This window comes from Spinacia oleracea, chromosome 6 (genome assembly GCF_020520425.1).
Source record: "Spinacia oleracea cultivar Varoflay chromosome 6, BTI_SOV_V1, whole genome shotgun sequence".
Classification (NCBI taxonomy): domain Eukaryota; kingdom Viridiplantae; phylum Streptophyta; class Magnoliopsida; order Caryophyllales; family Amaranthaceae; genus Spinacia; species Spinacia oleracea.
Genome location: NC_079492.1, coordinates 114,241,762 through 114,256,494, shown reverse-complemented (window position 1 = coordinate 114,256,494; position 14,733 = coordinate 114,241,762). Strand labels below are relative to the sequence as shown.

The 14,733-nt window shown below is 34.8% G+C and overlaps 2 protein-coding genes and 1 non-coding gene across 4 annotated transcripts; 2 read left to right on the top strand and 1 right to left on the bottom strand.

Moving 5' to 3' along the window:
* Positions 1-9,009: 9,009 nt before the first annotated feature.
* LOC110775449 (UDP-glycosyltransferase 87A2) lies at positions 9,010-11,422 on the top strand. The gene is made up of 2 exons (XM_021980051.2): positions 9,010-9,599; positions 10,443-11,422. The coding sequence occupies exons 1-2, from the start codon at positions 9,098-9,100 to the stop codon at positions 11,333-11,335; spliced, it is 1,395 nt and encodes a 464-aa protein (XP_021835743.1). The 5' UTR covers positions 9,010-9,097; the 3' UTR covers positions 11,336-11,422.
* Positions 11,423-11,441: 19 nt separating this feature from the next.
* LOC110775450 (probable protein phosphatase 2C 1) lies at positions 11,442-14,132 on the bottom strand. Of its 2 annotated transcripts, XM_021980052.2 has the most exons (11): positions 13,908-14,132; positions 13,403-13,454; positions 13,248-13,327; positions 13,082-13,163; positions 12,905-12,975; positions 12,738-12,817; positions 12,429-12,526; positions 12,174-12,297; positions 12,006-12,088; positions 11,865-11,913; positions 11,442-11,763 (listed from the first exon to the last, which is right to left on the bottom strand). In XM_021980052.2, exons 1-11 carry the CDS (start codon positions 14,042-14,044, stop codon positions 11,693-11,695), a joined length of 927 nt encoding a protein of 308 aa, XP_021835744.1. In that variant the 5' UTR covers positions 14,045-14,132; the 3' UTR covers positions 11,442-11,692. The 2 variants fall into 2 exon arrangements, with proteins under 2 accessions (XP_021835744.1, XP_021835745.1); XM_021980053.2 differs by lacking the exons at positions 13,248-13,327; positions 13,403-13,454; positions 13,908-14,132 and having other exon boundaries at positions 12,905-12,995; positions 13,082-13,107.
* A 50-nt stretch (positions 14,133-14,182) lies between these two features.
* TRNAG-GCC (transfer RNA glycine (anticodon GCC)) lies at positions 14,183-14,253 on the top strand. Its single transcript has one exon. It is a non-coding gene; the product is annotated as a tRNA-Gly (tRNA).
* The last annotated feature ends 480 nt before the right edge of the window (positions 14,254-14,733 follow it).

Sequence of the window (14,733 nt, the reverse complement as noted above, 5' to 3'; positions counted from 1 at the left end):
TAAGACTCGTTTGATCATTATCGGCCACATTTTGACTAAAATGTCTAATTTCGGTCCCAACTTTCAACTAATGAACTTACATGAGTATTTTAAAGTCTTTCAATGTTTAATACACTTAGTTTTATGTTTCAAAAACTCATTCTCACCTATTTTGGTGAAGTTATGCACATTTACGCCCGTTAGTTCATTATTGGTCACATTTTGACTAAAATGGCTAATTTCGGTCCCAACTTTCAACTAATGAACTTAAATAAGTATTTTAAAGTCTTTAGATGTTTGATACACTTATGTTTATGCTTCAAATACTAATTCTTACCCATTTTGGTGAAGTTATGCACATTTAAGACTCGTTTGATCATTATCGGCTACATTTTGACTAAAATGGCTAATTTCGATCCCAACTTTCAACTAATGAACTTATATGAGTATTTTAAGGCATTTCCATTCCTAATACACTTAGTTTTATGTTTCAAAGACTCATTCTCACCCATTTTGGTGAAGTTATGCACATTTAAGCCTCGTTAGTTCATTATCGGTCACATTTTAACTAAAATGGCTAATTTCGGTCCCAACTTTCAACTAATGAACTTAAATAAGTATTTTAAAGTCTTTAAATGTTTGATACACTTAGTTTTATGTTTCAAATACTAATTCTCACCCATTTTGGTGAAGTTATGCACATTTAAGACTCGTTTGATCATTATCGGCCACATTTTGACTAAAATGTCTAATTTCGGTCCCAACTTTCAACTAATGAACTTACATGAGTATTTTAAAGTCTTTCCATGTTTAATAAACTTAGTTTTATGTTTCAAACACTCATTCTCACCTATTTTGGTGAAGTTATGCACATTTAAGCCCGTTAGTTCATTATTGGTCACATTTTGACTAAAATGGCTAATTTCGGTCCCAACTTTCAGCTAATGAACTTAAATAAGTATTTTAAAGTCTTTAGATGTTTGATACACTTATGTTTATGCTTCAAATACTAATTCTTACCCATTTTGGTGAAGTTATGCACATTTAAGACTCGTTTGGTCATTATCGGCTACATTTTGACTAAAATGGCTAATTTCGGTCCTAACTTTCAACTAATGAACTTATATGAGTATTTTAAAGTATTTCCATGTTTAATACACTTATTTTTATGTTTTAAACACTCTTTCTCACCCATTTTGGTGAAGTTATGCACATTTAAGCCTCGTTAGTTCATTACGGTCACATTTTGACTAAAATGGCTAATTTCGGTCCCTACTTTCAACTAATGAACTTAAATAAGTATTTTAAAGTATTTCCATATTTTATACACTTATTTTTATGTTTCAAATACTAATTCTTACCCATTTTGGTGAAGTTATGCACATTTAAGACTCGTTTGATCATTATCGGCCACATTTTGACTAAAATGACTAATTTCGGTCCCAACTTTCAACTAATGAACTTATATGAGTATTTAAAAGTCTTTCCATGTTTAACACACTTATTTTTATGTTTCAAACACTCATTCTCACCCATTTTGGTGAAGTTATGCACATTTAAGCCTCGTTAGTTCATTATCGGTCACATTTTGACTAAAATGGCTAATTTCGGTCCCAACTTTCAACTAATGAACTTAAATGAGTATTTTAAAGTCTTTCCGTGTTTAATACACTTAGTTTTATGTTTCAAATACTATTCCTTACCCATTCTGGTGAAGTTATGCACATTCAAGACTCGTTTGATCATTATCGGCCACATTTTGATTAAAATGGCTAATTTCGGTCCCAACTTTCAACTAATGAACTTATATGAGTATTTTAAAGTTTTTCCATGTTTGATACACTTAGTTTTAAGTTTCAAAGACACATTCTCACCCATTTTGGTGAAGTTATGCACATTTAAGCCTCGTTAGTTCATTATCGGTCACATTTTGACTAAAATGGCTAGGAAAAATTGATATTATCGGTCCCAACTATGGCCGATTTACTTTAAAAGGTCCCAACTTTTGATTATGTCAGGGTGGTCCCAACTATAGAGAGTGTTTTCCAAAAATGGTCCCTTAGTTAAAATTAAGTGCTAAATAACTTAATTAACACTCATATCTCTCGTGCAATAATCATATTTTTTAATTAAATGAAGTAAATGGAACAGTATGATATGCTTAAATCAACTTAATTAATAGTTTAATAAACCAAAGGACCATTCTTGGAAAACACACCTTAAAGTTGAGACCACTCTAGAATAATCAAAAGTTGGGACCTTTAAAAGTTAAACGGCCATAGTTGGAACTGTCAATATCAATTTTTCCAAATGGCTAATTGATTATCCCAACTTTCATCTAATGAACTTAAATGAGTATTTTAAAGTCTTTCCATGTTTAATACAATTAATTTTATGTTTCAAATACTCATTCAGGAATGTATCATTGTCCTGAAAGCATAATTGTGTTCTTATATTATAAGAATTATATCTGATTACTATTTCAGCCCTCGCAAGAAGGTAAATAAATGTAAAACAAGACCGACGATCAAAAGTTAGATTTATTTTCAAAGAAAATCTCAAAAGTGAAGAATCTGTGAAGATAGCAATGCACCTTGTTAGCCTTTGATTTCTTTGCTAAACTATTCAGAGTTCTTGTCAATGAAGCCTTGAAGCCATCGATGTGTGTACCACCATCAACTGTGCGTATGCTGTTGGCGTAACCCAACATTGTATCTGAATATGCATCCGAACACCTATGAAATACTTAGCAGGTTAATCCAACCTGGTAGGAGCAATTCTTCAAGCACATAAACAAGATCGACAATCTTCTATGTTGAACAAAACCAGAAGAGACATAGCAACATTTAAACGTGCAAACTATTTTTAGCTCAGTATTAAGATCAAATAAAGAGAAGCACTCGGATGCGAATATACTTGGGTAAGCACCCTGACAAAGGAAAACATGAAATCAAACTAAAGATGAGAAAATATCCATTACATCATTAAGCAAATTAGCAAAGCAAGTAAACTCTGAGAATCCAACAACATCTAAGCAACCAAGATAAGAAAATATGGACATATAAATGATTTTTATGAAGTTTTAAATGAACTGAACATTGTCAAAAATTTTGTCCCAACTTTCAGGGTCACCAACCACCTACAAAAATTTCTATATTCTGTCCACGAGGAAATAACACATCACTAAGGCTTTAAACACATAACACTTGGGACAAACTTTCACCTGTGAAGACCTAGTGAGATAAAACTACACATCTTTCGCATATTGTTTTCTCCAGTATATACTTTGTTCTGAGTTTTCTACTGCAGTTTGACTTCTTCAAAAACGACTAGTCGACCACGACAGAATCCAGCTTTACTATCAAACCTAAGAGACATATTTTAGAGGAATTTTTTGAGAAAGCCATGGGGAAATACTTGTTAAATATTGAGCAACAGGGGGGTGAATAGATATTGGCGCAAAATGCCAAATAACATACAATTTCCTACTACATAAGATGGATAGTGAAAAGGGCCCTAGCACAAATCAACATTACAAGGAAAGAATGTCCAGGTTGCTGATTGATCAACGACGTTAAAGAAAGGGAACAAACAAAGACTGGAGGGAAGTTTGACTTAATTTGACGCAGTTTGACCTACTTTACCGAGTTTACAATAAAGATCAACCAGTAAATCTGGTTTTGACGCTCATTTTCTAGCCTTTCGGTTAATGTTTCCTTGCAGGTAGGGTTTCCCTCTTTTCTCCCCAAACTCAAAAGGGCTGGTCCTTGTAAGGAAGTTGCTAATCACATCCAAGAACAGGAAAAATTTGACGCATCGGAAACCTAGTGGATCACTTCCCACTCACAGAAAAGATTGCAATAACTAAATGAGAAAAGATACTATATCTACCTGCTTCCTCAGGATTTGTGGCAGAGCAATCAGAAAGTTTTCCAGGAAGAGAAGATGACCTTAGGACACTCTTCTGTCTCACTAGCTCCCTAGCCCTCTTGGAAGCCAGAGCCGCCTGAAATGAAAAAACAGAAGAAACTTGCAGTTCAGTAATACAGTCAGCTTAGCTTTGCGCACTGAACAACATCAAGAAAATATCAAAGTTTACCTTTAGAGCATTCAAAGCCTTTGAAAGGATGGAATCTAAAACATCAGGATGCAACTCTAAGTATTCCACGAGATGATCCTGTAGACATTGATCAACCACCTTCCGAACTTCCGGGTTTCCTAACCTTGTCTATCAACCATAGACAATATAAGATTGGTCTTCAATTTTCCAGAAAGTAATTTCAAACTTCTCTTGGTTGTCCTTCCAACTCTACCATCAAAGAGGAGGATAAAATAAAAATTAGAAATACTTTTCTCTGTGTTCAGAAACCAATTGAACAAATTAACAAATAATGAAATGTATTCAGAAACCAATTGAATATTTAACGAAGAAATAGCAACAATGTTATTCAAAAATTTAAAACAATAAAATTAACAATTTAGGGAATTTTTTCAACAATTAGGTTTTAAGTTACAAACCTATAAGCGATAAGGAGGAGCTACGCGTGTGTGCTTCGGCGACGGCATGAAGAGGACGAATTCGGTGGTGGGCGAACAGCAGCGACGACGCGGTGGTGGGGGAACAATAGAGGCGACGCGACGGTGGGGAACAACAACGGACGCGGCTAGTCGTGCGGTGTGTGCTGTGAATTTTAAATTTTGCACCCAGAGAACCAGAGAGGGGAAGGAGCATAGAAACCAGAGAGGGGAAGGGATGGAGAAAGAGAGAGCAGCGAGAAAATGAGAAAATGTTTGAGGCAAAAGCAGTAACCAGAGAAGGAGGAGGAGAGGCGGGAGATGAAAGTATTTGGTAAACAATTTTAGAAATATATTTTGTGCTGCTCGTTGTAAAATGAGCCCGCACTTGAGTTTTAACCCCGCACTTGAACTCAAGTGCTGCCAATTTTTTAAAATGAGCCCGCACTTGTAAATATGTATTTTTTCTTCATTTTTTTGTGCTATCAAGTGCTGCCAATTTAATAAATGAGCCGCATTCGAAGTGAAGCACATGACGATTTTTCCTCTAGTGAATAGCCATTTTCTTTCCCATTTTTCTCAACCCAAAAATCAGTTAACCAAAAACTGAAAAATTACCCCTCCCTTGTTTCCTGCTTTGCTCGAGCCACCACCATCGGTGGCTGCCGCCACTGAAACCACCATTGCCCAACCTCACCTCCCGGCTTTTTCAGTCCATCACCACCACCACCACAACCCCCACCCTCTTCTCTCGACCATAACCGGCCCGCAGAGCCGCGTTTCCCCTTCCCCTTATCGTCCCTCTGCCGCACCGCCCAGCCACGCAGCCACCATTCCCCAACCACCTCTCCACCTCCTAAACCCACCTTCATCACACAATTCCCGGTGAGCTGCTGTTGCGCCGCCCAGAACTGACCGGAAAACACCCTCAAACTTTCCCTGTATTCCCCCTGTTTTGCGCGACCACCCTCTCTCCTCCCCTTGTTGTTCCGTCGCCGCGGAACCACCCCACCTCCGCCGCCTCCCAGGCGCGGTTTCGGTGCTGCCGCGTCGTCCAGATCCCGAGCCCAACGCCACCTTCTCTCTCCCTCCTCTCTTTCCTCTGTTTCGAGCCCCCCTCCCCTGCGATGATTTGGCAAATGACATGTCATCTTCATACACACACATTATTGTTTATTGTGTCATCACATAAAAGTTGTTGATATCCATGCATCATCGAACTCATGACCTCCCATATGTTAATGCAAAGTTTTATCCATTACTCCAACAATACAACTTCTGACTCTAAAACAATTAAAAAAGAGAAAAGTCATTCTTATGAATGTGTAAAACTTTAATGCCCAAATTTATGTATTTGAGTAACACTTTATGGTAACAAATTTTTTTCTTAATTTTTTCCATTTAAAAATTAATGGTAGAAATTTAATTATTTAGATTAAACATAAAAAACTAACAGAGAAAAAAATAGGAAAAAAATAATGTTGCGCTTTCTTTAGCTAATCAAATGTGTTTGTTTTCCTCCAAAATGTATTTCAACTTTGTAAATTAAATTTTTTATGATATGTCATAAGTAAATAGTACAAAAAATAAAGTTTACGCAAATAATGGTTATTACTCAAAAATTTAGTTTACCGATGGTTGGTTAACAAATTTTATTTTTCAACTGCATAAATAATGAGATTTATATTACTCTGCAAACACATTTATAAAGAAATGTATTATTTAAGTGAATTTTAAATGATAAAAAAAAACATAAAATATATGCAACACTCCAGGACATCCGAGCTACTAACTAGTTAATTTAATTCTAAAAGCAACGGATACTTTATAATGATTTGATAAGCCTTTTTTCCAACTTAATATTTTTTGTCGGAATCCTATACTCCTAAAATTGTAACAGTAACTCCTAACTAAAATCTAATATGTATAAATAAAGGAGACACATTTGCTGAAATGTTAGAGCGCCACATAGGAAATCAAATGATTTTGGCCAATGAAAAATAAGTTTTCAAATTTATTTTTGAATTAAAAAAGTCGAGTGCCACGTAGATAAATAATTAGGTGCCAAGTATATATTTTAATTAATGAATTAATAACATATACAACTCCATCCAAAATCAAATACTCTAATAATTATAAAATAAATCTAAAATATATTTCAATCCAAAATCAAACACTAATGTAAAATAAAATTCTATCCAAAATCAAACACTAATCCAATACTAGAGCGATACGTAGAAATCTAATGGTTCCGGCAAATGAAAAAAATTCTAAATTCTTTTTGAATTAATTTTTTTTTTGGCAAATAAAGTTATTTTATTACCAAAAGAGGGAGTTACACCTAGACAAAGCTAGGACAACAGAAAGCCCAAACCACCAGAACACAACCAACAACAACAAAGAACAACCACCCAACTACAACAGAAGCTATTTTAAAAGAAACACATGCAGGCTAGCAGTTGCCCTACAAGCAACTCTAAACTTGATGTCTGAAATAATATCAGCAGGACTTCTACATCTATGGTTAAACACCATTTCATTCCTTTGCAGCCAAATGCTGTAAATACACTCAGCAAAATACATCACAAACAACTTGTATCTATCCCCGGTTCTCTTGGTAGCTTTCATTACCCAGGCTAATTCTTGATCAAACGAAGCAGCTCTCCTGCTGAACTTTAAACTATGTAGAATAACATTCCACACAGCAGCTGAATAGTCACAATCAAAGAACAAATGTGCAGGAGAGCCACGTAAATAAATAATTAGGTGTCACGTTGATATTTTAATAAAAGGGGAGGTTTTTGAAGAGCATTCGGAGCGCCACGTAAGATTTACATATCATCAAATAAATATATTATTTCAGATTTATTAAAAAATAAAAATATGTAAATAAAGACCTGGCAAGAGATAATAAGAAATAAAGATAATAAAACTCAGTAAAAGACAATAAGAGAAAAATAAAAATAGATAAATAAAGAGCCGCTAAAAGATAATAAGAGATAAAGGTAAATAAAACTCAGTAAAAAATAATAAGAGAAAAATAAAAATAGATAATTTTTAAATTTTTTAAAAGATAAATAAAACTCAATAAAAGATAATAAGAGAAAAATAAAAAGAGATAAATAAAGACCCGGTAAAAGATAGTAAGAGATAAATTTTGAAAAATTTTAATAGATAAATAAAGACGCGTTAAAATTGACATACTCATTGATTATAAAATAATCACTGTTCTAACTATTGTTTAAAATTGAAAAAAAATCTCATAAAAAAATGAATTTAACCCGTGCGGCGCACGGGCTTTAAATCTAGTAATTAATAATTTTATCTTTTTTGACCAACAACCAATAAAAATTCACAATTTTATTTACTTCATAATTCAATATTACTCCCTCCGTCTCTTTTTGTTTTTTACGTTTGATATTTTCACGCAATTTTAACGATTAATTAATTTGCATCGGGATTCCTCAATTTTTTTATTTAAACAAGATAAATTACGTTTATTTATAATGTTTTCACTTTTTATCAAATGAGATTGGGAAATGAGAAAAATTTAATGTCCCAATAGAAAAGTGTGAGAGATTAAATGAGATTAAATGATCCAATGAATTTAATTGGTTAAAATAATAATTGGACACAAATTTTGATAGAAAATAAGTAATTTATGTAATAATATGAAAGGAAATGTAAAGAACATTTTAAAATATCCAAAAAGGAAAACGTAAAGAACAAAAAGAGACGGAGGGAGTAGTAAATTAGCGTGATTTTTGTAAAAGAATTAATCTATCTAGTTGAAAATAATACTACGAAATAGTAGTGAAATACCCCGTATTTAGACATTTTCTATTGAAGTACGGAATAGTGCCACGGACGTTATACTTCATACTACTCCATACTTCCTTTGTTCTTATTTATATGACATAATGGGGTTTTAGACACTATTCACACAAACACCTTTGACTTCCTTTTGTGGTTACCTAAGAAAAAACATAATCGTGTGGGGTATTATTAAAGGATAATTTGGTAATATTAATCCAACATTTGGCCGGTTTTCTTTTATTAATCCCACCTACGACATATTTTTTAATAATCCCACCTTTACTACCAAACGACTTTTATTAGGCTGAAGTGACCAGTAATCGGTGAAAAAGTCATCGAGATGGTGATGAATTGATGATGATGACTGAATATAACGAGAGAGAGTACTGCCACGTAGGGACATATTACCGCCTATAATAGGTTTATGACGTATTGGGCCCAATAAAAGTCGTTGGGTAGTAAATGTGGGATTATTAAAAAATATGTCGTAGGTGGGCTTAATAAAAGAAAATTGGCCAAAGTTTGGATTAATATTACCAAATTTTCCATTATTAAATTCGTATCAGTAAATATTATTTAAATATCAACTTTGTATAATTTTTTTCGATACACAATTAGAGATATTAAGGTTTGAAATCGTGCATTGGCAAACGTACCTAAATAATTGTGTCCATTTAAAAAAAAACGGAGATAGTATAAGTTACACTGTTATACCGAAAAAAAAAAAATTTAACCTAGTTTCTTACTAAGCTAAAATCTACTAACCCTCTTATTTAGTTTTGGTAAAATGGACAACAACGCCGAAATCTCAGCCACCAAACACCGGCACGTGGTGGCGATACCGTACCCAGGCAGAGGTCACATCAACCCATTGCTCAACCTCTGCAAACTCATCCTCTCTAAATCCAATGATTTCCTCTTCACTTTTGTAGTTACTGAAGAATGGTTCGACATCCTCAGCTCCGAGCCCAAGCCGCCGGCTAATATCCGTTTTGCTGCGCTTCCCCAAGTTATCCCCTCTGAGGTTGGCCGAGCCGGTGACTTGGATGGCTTCTTAGAGGCTGTCCTTACTAAGCTCCAGGAGCCCTTTGAGAGACTACTTGACCAGCTCCAGCCGCCGCCGACAGCCATTATCTATGACACGTGGTTGAGTAATTGGGTGGTTGATGTCGGTAATCGAAGGAATATTCCGGTGGCTTCGCTTTTTCCAATGTCGGCTTCGGTTTTTACCGTTTTCTATCACTTTGACTTGCTGGTTCAAAATGGTCATTTCCCTCTCGATATCTCAGGTTATTTTTTTTATCAGCAATTTATTTACTTTAAGCTTAAAGTAATATCTCAGCTAAAATAATGAAGCAATTTAAGTGCTTACCACCAATTATAGACTAGAAATCGTTTAGCAATGTCCAAATTGACAGATTTTTTTAAAGTAATGGCCTTATTGAGTTATTGGTATTGGTCATATATAGTGATATAGGTACATTAAAACAGTCACAAACGACATATAAGCCCCGTTTTATTAATTTCGAATTTTAGATAATCACTCCTACCACTGTTTTGACTACTTACGGAGTTAAGGGGTGTTTAGTAATTAGTACTGCACCGACAATGAGAATGATCAATGAAGGTAAGTGTAGTTTTGTTTAGAAAAACAGTGTCATAATGTCAATGATTATGCGTTTACATAACCAAACCTGTAGTAATATCATACGGACTACGGAGTAATGTATTAATGGTATTGGTAGTGCAAATGTGCAATTATATAACCAAAATCAGGTGAATTAAAATGAGACGAAACTAGTAGTATAATAACTGAGAATATAATTAAAAAATAGTTGTGAATTTATCCATGTAATAAGCAACTTTTCAGGGGTTTGTTGTCCACTCAAACTGTCAAATTTGCTCCTGTTCATTTAATTTTTAAAATATTTATATAAGTGCTATTGATTAAAAATCTTATCATACTTGGTATTTGATACTCTTATGTAATTTACAAGTATGTTACTCGATACCTTAAGTAACATACTTGTAGTTCTATTTACTTCTTAACAAGTGCTGGTTTAAACTTTAAAGAGAGGATTGAAATTTTACATGTCCCCCTTTCCCCTTTCCCCTTTTTCTTATGCTGGTAGAAAGAGGCAACGAAGTAGTGGACTATATACCGGGCCTTCCTTCAACAACTGTTGCAGACTTGACAACAGTTTACGACGGGGCGGGTAACAAGATGTGGCTCCGTGTCCAGGACACTTTCACAATTTTGAAGAATGCAACATGTGTTTTATTTACATCCATCCATGAATTTGAAGAGCAAGTGATCAACTGTATAAAAGAAAAACTACCAATTCCAGTATACCACATTGGCCCTATGATACCATACTTGAACTGCGAATCAAATGATATACCATGTATAACTGAAGGGAATTCTGTTATTGATCAAAGCTACTTACAGTGGTTGGATTCCCAGCCAAAGGGCTCGGTTTTATACATTTCACAAGGAAGTTTTCTTTCAATCTCGACTGCTCAAATGGAGGAGATTGTCGCGGGAATTAAGGAGAGTGGTGTTCGGTTCTTATGGGTAACACGAGGAGATACTTCAAGGTTTAAAGATGGCGGTGTTGGTGAGGGATGCTTAGTGTCTTGGTGTGATCAGTTAAAGGTGTTGAACCATCCATCTGTTGGTGGATTTTGGACTCATTGTGGGTGGAATTCTACTTCAGAAAGTATCTATTCTGGTGTTCCGATGCTTACTTGTCCTATATTTTGGGATCAAATGCCTAATAGTAAGCTGATAGTGAATGATATGAAGATAGGATGGAGGGCAATAAACAATGGTCTTAACAAGGAGAAGTTAGTCTCTAGAGAAGAAATCGCTGAACGTGTGAGGAGATTCATGGACTCTGAAAGTGATGAGCGGAAAGAGATGGTTGACAGAGCAAAAACCTTAAGAGATGTCTTTAGAAAGGCAATTGCAAATGGAGGTTCAGCTGCTTCTGATATTGATGCTTTTATTAGATGCATTTCCTGATTGCTATTACATTATGTACTTTAATTGTAAAACTTAACTCCAGAATTTTCGTAATAATCATACTGTAATGGTGCCGACATCTTCTGATATTGATGTTATCGCAAACTTGTCATTCAATCTCTCATAAAGATTATAGAAAAATCTTGGATCGAGTTCATCAAGTGCTTGCAGTGTCAAGCAGAGCTCAAATTCTAAGGACAAGTGATCAGTAAGACAACAATTTACAGGCAAAATTTTGAGCATTAACATTTGAAAACAGAGAAATTGCTACCTTGATATTGAATTTACATTCCCAATTTTTAAAGTATCTGATTCGTCGTTGCTAGAGGCTGCTTCACCTTGATGTAATTTGTTAATCTAAACCCAGGAGCTTTCTGTAAGATTTACAACTTCTCCAACGACGACAGTAATATCATCCAGTTTTCCCCCTGTTGGTTCAATGACGATAAAATCATGTTAAGCTACCAAGGTCACACAAGAAAGTAATAATGATATTTAAGAGTGACTAAAGAAGATAAGTAAACAATGCCTGTTAACTTCATCCCTAGCATCTTCTTCCAATCCGGCACATCGTTACCCTACAATACCAAATATCTCTGAATGAGTTAACTAATTAAGTACAATGAAAAGGAGTTTTGAGAAGAAGATTACACCAAAAGAATGTCTCTACCTTGGTTCGAGCTTCTGATGAATATGGAGAATCGAAACTGGAGTCCATCGAGTGATCTCTAGCTAGCCTAGCTAATGCCTTGGCTACCATAAAGAACCTTACCAAGTTAACCTTATGAATTCTGAGAACTGATATTTAACAGTAAAGAAAAAAAGCAGGAAGAATTACCAGCTTCAGTAACATCCCTGTTACTGCCAATAGTTGATACAATTTCTCGGTCAAAAACATTGTCGAATAGCCCATCTGATCCCATGACTACAATGTCTCCTTCCTCCAGTTTTACACTGCTCACCTGTATACATAGAAATTAAGAGATGAAATCAACTAATTAATCAAGTTTGAAAGGACTCATATATTCTTGGTAGAATGCAGAAACACATATAACCTTTTAAGAAGGTGGAAAAAGGACTCATATATTCTTACCATGGCATCTAGGAATGTTTGACCAGAAGTTTCTGAGCTCAATTGATAAGGACAATCGAAATAATGTTCTTGAGGGCATGTCGAAAACATTATCTGTCCTGCAAATCACTAAGACATGACGCTTATTAACACGAAAATACAATCAGAAATTTATGTACCACTTGTATTGTCACTTGTTTTGTTTGATTCATCAAAGTATAGAGTGACCTTAATAGAAAACATAAACCCAGAGAAGGATAGACACAAATGTTGAACAGAAAAGTGGACACAAGGCTTGAATTGAGATTAGCAGACAGTATCAGTACTGACCTTTACGAATAAGACGTAGTCCACAATCTCCAACATTTGCAATCTTAAGAATCCCATTTCTTTCCATCATAGCGACAATTCTGCATGTTGGGGGTGAGATCAGGCTATCAGATTGAGATACTTGAATTAAAATGCATGTGTGCGCATTCACTTGAAACTGAACCTACACTGTTGCTGAACCTATTGAAGAAGTAGCAGCATGTGCCTTCCCCAACAGAACCTGTGGATCATAGTTCACCTGTTGGCATACAATACATACTGATTACTTCTTTAGTACAGCTTATAGGCCTAGCTTATTGCTACAGCTACAACCTAATAAGTGCCGCTTTAGATAACTTTAGTACCTCAGTGTCATCCACCATAGAGGATGCATTAGCTATAAGTTCTCTCGAAAACAATGCAGGATCAACATTCCGTTCAGCCCACCTGCCACAGATTAAGTTTAGTGACAGCAGATTTTATAAATGTTGAGGTAGGAATTACTCTTAACTGGAAAGGAGTTATGCATACCCAGATACTCCATCCGCGACAGCTATAACTCCACCACTAAAGCTGCTTACGAAGAAAGCATCTTCTCCTCCCCTTTCGACCTACAAAGTACCAATTAGTTGCAGATTATATGCAGCAAAAGCAGGCGAAAACTAAGAATGCAAAATCACATATACCTTGTTTGGATGAGGTATAAGATGTGTTCCAACACAAAGTGACATTTCTGACCTACGAGAAGATTATCACACAATAGTATGTAAGTATATCATGCTTCACTTTTATAAACTGAAATATAGGTAACACTCAAAATTAACAAAAATAACTGCTGACGAGTTCTTATTATACAATCAATTGCAAACTGAAATACATCAAAGAGAAGTGAATGAAAGGCTTTCGTAAAGTTCTCACAGAATCATTAATGAATGTTTTCATTCCGCACATGCAAGATCATGGACTTGGAATTAGTATACTGCATCTAATCTCATAATTAAAATGTCAAGCTCAAAATTAAAAATTTGTATATACAGTGGAAACAATTGTGTAACAATACAATCATATTCTTTTCTTGGTCCTCAAAATTAAAATATTACTATCAATCACATGCTGCTAATTCAATGTTTAATAATGAAATTAAGGCATTAATAAGAAATAAATGAACAAAAGCGGATGGTTTTTCATTACTTGATGAAGTGAGTGGCCCGAGATGAAGCAGTATTAGAAACTGGAAGCAGGGTAATCCTGTTGCCTAATGGTAGTTTAGTGGGTAATAGAAATGAACTCATTGAAGACCTTAACACACTGCTACTGCCACCCACCATTTTCTCTCTCCTTTACTTTCCTTCCTTCACCCACTCACTCCTCCCTATCCTGTGGACTTCAGACACTCAAATCGCAGTTGTCCGATATCACTTTATTAATAGTATTTGAAAAACAAAATTTACTAGTCTCATCAATAAGCACCAGTGGTCTAGTGGTAGAATAGTACCCTGCCACGGTACAGACCCGGGTTCGATTCCCGGCTGGTGCATATTATTTTTTAATATTATTTCATTTATAAATACGGTAGATGAACAGTCTTGAAGATGTGAAAATTAACAACTCCACTTATTAAAACCTTATAATTAACAACTCCACAGTCCACACAACTATTATTTCAGCGTTCCATCTTCTAAATTTCTATTTCCCTCCAATTTATCTTCTTTTTATTTGTACTGCATCTCCTTTTTCTCGTCAATTAATCCATTTCACCTTATCACAAATTCATGAATATCACACTCCAAACGGCTTAAACTTCTACTCTCTCTGTCCCTTAATACTCGCACCGTTTTGATTGGACACGCATGCCAATGCACAACTTTGACCACCGATATCTTTAACTATATATTATAAACACTTATTAAAATATTAATATTTTAAAAATATACATTAAGATGAAGCCAACAATATATTATATACTAATATTTATTTTCATATATTAGAAATAAAATAGGTCAAAGTGAATTATGTG

Excerpts from the sequence above, each read along its gene's own strand:
- LOC110775450 (XM_021980052.2), bottom strand. The coding sequence starts at position 14,044 with ATGGTGGGTGGCAGTAGCAGTGTGTTAAGGTCTTCAATGAGTTCATTT. Across the intron at positions 13,164-13,247 it reads GTCGCGGATGGAGTATCTGG|GTGGGCTGAACGGAATGTTG; the intron begins GTATGCATAACT and ends AATCTGTGGCAG. Across the intron at positions 12,527-12,737 it reads ACTACGTCTTATTCGTAAAG|GACAGATAATGTTTTCGACA; the intron begins GTCAGTACTGAT and ends AGTGATTTGCAG.
- LOC110775449 (XM_021980051.2), top strand. The coding sequence starts at position 9,098 with ATGGACAACAACGCCGAAATCTCAGCCACCAAACACCGGCACGTGGTG. Across the intron at positions 9,600-10,442 it reads TTTCCCTCTCGATATCTCAG|AAAGAGGCAACGAAGTAGTG; the intron begins GTTATTTTTTTT and ends TTATGCTGGTAG.